Source organism: Helianthus annuus, chromosome 1 (genome assembly GCF_002127325.2).
Source record: "Helianthus annuus cultivar XRQ/B chromosome 1, HanXRQr2.0-SUNRISE, whole genome shotgun sequence".
Lineage (NCBI taxonomy): Eukaryota > Viridiplantae > Streptophyta > Magnoliopsida > Asterales > Asteraceae > Helianthus > Helianthus annuus.
The window spans coordinates 4,773,905-4,782,279 of NC_035433.2; the positions used below are offsets into that span (position 1 = coordinate 4,773,905).

At 32.1% G+C, this 8,375-nt stretch overlaps 1 protein-coding gene across 1 annotated transcript; it reads right to left on the reverse strand.

Annotated features, from left to right (window-relative positions):
- Positions 1-860: 860 nt before the first annotated feature.
- Positions 861-4,360, reverse strand: LOC110943018 ((-)-germacrene D synthase). Its single transcript, XM_022184777.2, has 7 exons — positions 4,274-4,360; positions 2,833-3,106; positions 2,356-2,743; positions 2,006-2,224; positions 1,783-1,921; positions 1,459-1,707; positions 861-1,365 (listed from the first exon to the last, which is right to left on the reverse strand). The coding sequence occupies exons 1-7, from the start codon at positions 4,358-4,360 to the stop codon at positions 1,072-1,074; spliced, it is 1,650 nt and encodes a 549-aa protein (XP_022040469.1). The 3' UTR covers positions 861-1,071.
- Positions 4,361-8,375: the final 4,015 nt, after the last annotated feature.

Genomic DNA, 8,375 nt, shown 5'->3' on the forward strand with positions numbered 1-8,375 from the left:
ATTATGAGTAACCTTAAGCTCAAAGCAGTTAACTAACATATTGGACGAAATGTGCTTCAAATCCAATCCGGGACGAAATGTTGTTCAAATCAGCCCAATCCGACCAATTTTATATTTGTATACCTTGAGTATTTTAAAAAAATCACATAATAACATATTGGACATATTGGACGAAGCACTTAACTATCTTATCTACAGGATTCCAAATGTAATTAGGTACTCAAGCAGTGTGGGATTCACATAATAACTAGAAACAATAATCCTAACAACCAAACCACATTAGATGTGTATAAAATGCATCAGATATATAGTGAAACTACCAATAAATCGACACCCCAAAATCCATACGCAAGAGACTACATGCTAACAAATTCAAACCCAAATTCAAAACTAACATGATTCTTAGAGCCATTAGCAAAATTTTTCCTTAACAATCCCGGTGAATATACTATGTGATGATGTCATCGAAATAGACTATGTATGTCTATTTCGATATCAGACAACCATACACAAACTATTTCAGTGTCTCTTACTTCTATTTCGATATGTATACTGCATGCATTCTTTCAATATACTATGTGATGATGTCATCATGATGTCATTAACATCCAATCGGTCGATCTTGTGTCGTTCTTGTGTCTTCGTCATTCGTAGCTTGTTCACCGAGTTGCACGACGGAGGAATGTCGACTACGTCGGTCTTAACCGAACCGAACCACATCCACACAACAGTGCATCAACATAAATACTACTAAAATTGAAAAAACAAATATTTAAAAAATTAGAGCTACTATTCATTAGCACTTTGTAATAATATGTATATATATAATAATAATTTCTTATAAAATTTGGAGACTGGAATTTTAAAACAATGCATTAAATCAGAACACTTATTTTATGAAAAACAACAACACAAATGCAAACCATAAGTTAAAATACAAAACATAAACTATAGCTCTAATTGACCATATAACCACAATCCAATATCAGGTCTTATTCGCTGCCATAGTTTTCCATCTTTAAAAAGAAGAACCCATATCATCCCGATACATGAGATATGAAGAATCGGAACTCAAACACTCATAACATTTATGAACAAAGACTTGATATAATCTTGGAATTCTTCTCCAACATTTTTTAACATATCATCATACTTATAGAGCATGTCCATTACACGTGCCATGTTGAACATACGCACTTTAAGAGCCATAGGAATGTCTTTACGTCTGAGAAACTCGTGGTTCATATTTTTCCATTCATCTTCTACTCTTTGGTTGAATAAAACATAGACTTGCTCCTCTGTCACATTATGTTCCGTCATGTAGCATTCTACACTCGACACAACATGCTTCCTCTGTTGCTCCTCCTACGTTTTTGGTCCCGGCCCATAAGATACAAAATAACATTAATATCAATGTATAGCTTGGTTGCTTTAGAATAAAGATCAAATTGTATGTACCTTATGGCCCACAATATCATCCATAATCCTATTAATTGCAGATGCAGATTTTAGGAGGGGAGGATGGCTTAGAGCCCACTTGAATGACTCTTCTGATACTATATCACCCATGCTAACAAAACTTGATGTTGCAATCGCAACGTAGGCACAACTTATGAATGTAACTGATTCATGTTCCGCCATTGTTGGAACATAGTCCTCATGTCTCCACTTCGCTTCAGCCATGTAGCATCTACTCAATTCTTTAATCTGTATAAGAGAAATGACACATTTAGTTCAGTTCTATCATAAGAATATTACAAACATAAAGAAACCTAAACTGACCGACTCTTTAGCATAGTTAACTTGATATGCTTTTCCTTCAGTTCCCATGATTTCCTCCATTTCACTAAAACAATCCAAGAGTATTTTGTATGGCAGCTTCATGTAATCTGGAAGTACATCGATGCACGTAACTGACCACCTATAGTTAATCATGTATAAGAAGGGGATTATGCAAATTCGCCAACAATGTATGCTGATTTTGACATGTGTATACTATACATACCTTTGAATTGCTTTTGTGAAAATCTCAAGTTCTTCATAAGTACCGTAACTATCATAAGTTTCATCTAAAATTGCTATCGAATTCACCGCTTTAGTTAAGAAAAGTCTGGAACGAGAATACTGAGGCTCGAAGTAGACACCTAGGTTCCAGAAATAGATTTCGACCAATCTATCTCTTACATAATGAAGATTATTTGGAGGATCAAAACCTTTCCACCACCTGAAATTTATCGAACACAGACACTACAAAAATCAACACCATATATTTGAAATCTGTAATCATAACTAGAACAAACGAGGAGAAAGTTATTCAGATAAGAAAAGGGTTTGATCGAGGTCAAATAAACGTACTTGGAAAGTTGGCTAAGTTCTTTTTTGTGCAAGGATTGCAGCCGGTTAAAATCCAACTTCGCAAGTCTAAGTAAGGATTTATTATGTAAATCTTGTTGTTCATAGAAAGGTATGTATCGCAAGGCATCTAGTCTTGGCAACCTTTTCAATATAGGTCGCTCTAGTGCTTCCTCTATGTGCTTCGAAATAGAATGAGTACAGTTCCATCGAAGGGGATCCTTTGTTATATTTTGAAGTTGTTTTTTTGTAAAAGCAAGAGCATCATCTAGCACAACTTCTCCTGGCACCCGCATATATGCTGCCTCATATAACTCAAGGATGCCTTGAACATCAGCAATTAAGGATTCCTTATAACATCCTTCATTGTCCTTGTATTTATTGAAAATATCTGATTTCACGTATATAAAAATCGTTAACTTCTTTAACAAGTAACTTCTTTCGCAAAGTGATTAATAAACAGAACTTATACGCACTAACCGCAGGAAACAAAAAACCCTTGTTGTCGGAGGAGTCGAAACCAAAGTGAAATGCTACCGCCATTCCAGTTGTTACCATATACAGTATAAATATGGCTAAAGACTTGCTCCAGCTCTTGTTCAAAACAGTAGGCAATGCCGAGGCGTTGAATGTCATTGACTAGTTTCAACAAGTCAGTATGTTTGGTCGGATCATCCAAGGCTACCAGTATTTCTTTCCTCACTTCTTCTTTCAGACTTTCAATTATTTGCTCTACCGTAGCTTGCTCTTCTTGCTAATTTTAGCCGTCGTCAAATCATAGATAAAGTTCAATTTACAAGTTAGAGAATAAGCACACTCATATGTTTGGAGCAGTTTATGAACTGGCCTTATATTAGAACTTGCGCTAATTGATTTTTCGTCTCGGTGTAAACATATAGAAAATTGAATAACTGTTACTTTAAAATTTACGAAAATGGCCAAGAATAAGTTTGACTTACCAAAATGATCACCTCATGCGTCGGTGGAGCAGGACATCACCAATTACGAGACACCTTTTGCTCATTCATGCGTCCTTAAATATAGAAGTGACACGTGTCTCAATGGGATGCATGGGATGAGTCACGGACGCATGGGATGATGAGACGAGTCACGGACGCATGGGATGCCTCAAAACTCGATAAAAGTAAATTTTATGAGTCACGGACGCATGGGATGATGGGATGAGTCACGGATGCATGGGATGAGTCATTGAGACACGTGTCACTTCTATATTTAAGGACGCATGAATGAGCCCTACAGACGCAAAAGGTGTCTCGTAATCGGTGATGCCCTGCTCCAACAACGCATGAGGTGGCCATTTTGGTAAGTAAAACTTATTCTTGGCTATTTTCGTAAATTTCTCTTAAAAAATGTATTATACACTTATTTTTATTTACGTGTTTAACCCGTCGCAAAGTGAGGATAGTTACCCACTACTAAATTATTTTGCTACCTCTAAACTTTAATGATCACTTAACATACGGTCCGTGAACTATCGTTGCCACGGTTTTTGCACATAAGATCCCCGCTGCAACGCGTAGGTGGAAGCTTGTTTAAATTTAAAACTGGCATCTATTACGACTTCCTAAGTCTATCCATATAATTCATTTCCAGTTTGAAAATCCGAGTGATGCATTGTTCAGGACTCAGGAGGTCACCGGAGCAGCAAATGATGGAGAAACAAAACTATTCCCATGACCAGCATGGGCGTACAATTCCATTTATAACTCATCATATGCATATTAGTCATTATTGTATAGAAAAATTGTTTTATCGATAGGAAATACATTGATTATAATTCAGTATTCTTGCAAAACGAGTGTTTTAGAGGCCAGAAGCTGTTGCAGAAATACATTTAAGAAGAACGGGTTCTAATCTTAAAAACATAAAGCTACTGGTTGATTTATTGTAGTGTACATACCTTCTCATAGATGAGAAACTGATCTCCCCAAAGACTAGGATGAAAGTTTGCTAGTGGGCGAATAACCTCCTTTTGTTTGACTTCCATGTTTCAATGTTAGATTATTTCTATGGTATGGAAGGAATTTATAGAGGGAGATGCAGAAGAAAGAGACCCTCACAACGTCATCACCATTTAATATATTACTTAATTGAGAACATCATTCTGTGGTTCATTTTTTGTTAGCTATGGTGAGTTAGTTTTATTCTTTTTCTATGATTTGGTTTATGATAAAAATTAGTTGGTAATAAATATGCAAAAAGTAATCCAAGAACAAAGATACATTTTATCAATTAGCTAACTCATATTTGTTTTGATATACGTTTGCACTGTATACCTTTTTTGTTATTCTAATAATATATTCTAATTTTTCTAATATACCGGTGTGACGTACTTATTTTTATCAACGTTTCGATAGCGGTACCAATTCGTTTCAATGGTTTCTGGTATAAGTTTCGTTGAAAACACACTTGTATTCGTAAATAGAGTATATTTTTTGGATAGTAAACTATAACAAGTTTAGATACAGTACCGGTACTGTGACGAAACAAGTTGATGCCATACCAACGCCGTACAACTTCGGTTCCGATGATAACGGTATTATCAGATCGATATGTTACTTGTATTCATTTTTTATGGTTTTTGATCAATGTAAACCACATGTTAATATCATTTTGAGCACATCACGACTTTATTTTTAGGTTTTATCATTAGGTTCACTGAAAATAAGCTTTAATTTTTTGTAATGCACATAATATATATATATATATATATATATCCTTTTTAACATTTGGGTTTTCTCTTTTGATTGCAGTTGACGAAACAGATGTTACCATACAAATACTATCAGTTCCATACCACATTGATTCCGACCGAACAACTTAGGTTCTGATATCAGTGTTATCAGACACGTTACTGGTATTCGTTTTTTATGGTTTTTATTGATATAAAACACATGTTGATATCCTTTTGGGCACATCACGACATTATTTTTAGGTTTTATCTTCATTGGAAATAAGTTTTATTGTTTTGTAATGCACATAATCTATACCCTTTTGGACATTTGGGGTTTCTCTTTCGATTGCAGGTAACATAACGTAACGAACTGATTCGGTAGGACTGAATTCAGGTGTCGTAACCAACCAAACAGATACAGACCAAATTCCCGCCATATCACGTTAGGGAATCACACTAGTTATCCACAAATAGTTGTATTTGTTATTAAAGTAAAAAAAAAAAAAAAATTGAATAGAGGGAAAATACTTGTCATTCGAGTGGCCCATCTAACACATGCATCAAATACTGTACTACAATTTTGACACGTATTACACGTTGATGCGGCAACGTCGCGTTTGTCACTTCGTTACACGTGTAACGATGATAACATTAACAAGTGGTGCACCCATGTGACATTACGTGTTTTTATTACTTTATTACGCATGTTACGTTTGTTACGTTAATGTGTAGCGCGTTGCGATATAAAGTCATAAAAGTAATTTAAATAAAATGAGGCGTCAAGTTATTAAGTAGAAAATCTTGAAGGGTCAAATATGTCAATTACCAAAAGTTAAAAGTGAATATGTCACTTACTTGAAAATAAATGCCGTAAAAGTAATTTAAACAAAAGGTGATGTCAAGTTATTAAGTAGAAAAGGTTAGAGGATCAAAATTGTCAATTACCAAAAAGTGAATGTATAATTTAATTATAGATGATGATTAATAGTGTTTCATGTCAAAAATTTGAAGGTTAATAGTGAATGTTGTTAAAAGTTTGAGAGTTATTAGAGAATGTGTCACCTCTTCACGTTAAAAGTATATAAACCGAATATTTAGCATCATGTTCCTATAAAATACGTTTTCTACGCGATAAAGTTTTTAATAGAAACGAGAACGTAGCTTTCTTGAATACAGAAAAAACAAACAAAAACTAAAATCGTATTTCATTAAATTTCACTAAACTATTGAGGAGTTGAATATGATGTTTTTTAACGGTCAACAGAATCAATCTCGAGCACTCTCAGGCCATCCACTGGACTAAACGAAGTACTCGAAGAGTAACCCGAGTCTACCACCAATTCGGGGACCCCGGTATCCCACCCGTTCGTATGCATAACGGTGAAATTACCGGTAAAACATGTTTGCTTCAAGGATCGAACTCGGGTTTTCCTGGGTATTCTATCATTGCCCAACACTCTGCACCAACTTGCACCAACTGAGTTAAACCTGTATTTCTTAAGAGAAATGCAGGTATTCAATCACTTGACCTAGAGATCGTTGGCAATGGAATGTGATGTTTGACCAATAATATCGTATTTTGTTTTATAAAAACACTAGGTTGGAACCCCGTGTATTACACGGGTTGAATAAATGTAACTTTATGTACAAAATAATATAAAAATATATATATCTTTAAAAATCTCGTTTATTACAAAGGTTGAATAAATGTAATTGTATATATCAAATAATAAAACAATATATATTTAAAAATCTCGTTTATTACATGGGTTGAATAAATGTAATTTTATATATTAAATAATAACAACAAAGTTATATATTTAAGAACCCCGTGTATTGTACGGGTTGAGTAAATTTAATTTTATATATTAAATAATGAAAAAGCTACATTTATAAGAACCTCATGTTTTATACGGGTTGAGCACATATAATTTTATATACCAAACAATAAAAAGTTATATCTTTATAAACCCTATGTATTATATGGATTGAATAAATTTAATTTTATATACTACATAATAAAATAAAAGTATAGTACCAATAAACATTGATTAATATTTTTGTTTACCCCTTATAAACTTTGTTAAAATAGGTTCTACCCATAACTACTTTAGTTTAATAAAATAAATAAATCATTTACATTATATGAATTTATATTTATCGTACATCTTTTGTTAATTTCAGGATAAATAATTTTGAAATCTGATAAATATTTTAAAATATTAGATTAGCTCCTATACGGATTGTTTAAATTTATATTAAATTTAATTTTTTAATTATCTTTTAATTGATATTAATTATCTATAAAAAATAAATGGCTTCAATGAATGACATGTGTCCTCCCATTGGTTTCTTTTATTATATAGTATAGATATAGATTTGATACATTTATATTAGTTATATATAATTATTAATTAAATTTGAATTTATACGTTTATCTCTAACTATATTAATTAATATTTACTACATTATATTATATTTTGTATATAAAAAAATTAATATGTAATATTATTATTAAAGGTACCAGAGAGTGACACGTGTACAAACAAATTTTTATTTATTAGTATAGCAAGATGGATAATTCTCACTAAACTAATTTTTTATAAACCTTAAATTATATTATAAAACTATAGCTTGGTATATAGAAGGTGTGTTTATAAGTTTTATAAAAATAAAATAATTTTTAAATGATTATAAGCTTAAATTATATTATAAAACTATAGCTTGGTATATAGAAGGTGTGTTTATAAGTTTTATAAAAATAAAATAATTTTTAAATGATTATAAGCTTAATTTACAACACACGACACTTATCACTAAATTGATTTTTCTTAAAACCCTAAATTCTGTTGTTGACTTGATAACTGAAATTCAGTTTATTTGTTGCTTAATTATTTTAAAATATGTTTAGCTTTTCGCATAATATTATAATTAATTAGAACAGATTAAATTAAAATAATAATTATCTATAAGATGACTTAATATAATGACAAGTGTCTCTAAACTGGTTTCTTTTATCGTATATAGTATAGATGCTTCAGTATCCAATATATTATTATCACAAACATTATCCGCAGACAATTTACAAAAGTCAAAAAAGTACAACAAACAAACTAAAATTATAAATCAAGATATCAATGCTGGCACATAAAGTCAAAAAAACACAAAAACAAACTACAAAACTATAAATCAAGATATCTGTTCATACCTTCTTTTAAAACAAAAATGCTTTCAAAGATGGCGGCCAAATCCATCTTGCGCTGATCTTGATCAACATGTGCTGGTCTCTCCTTGAAGATGATGAAATCTTTGAATAATAATAACATTA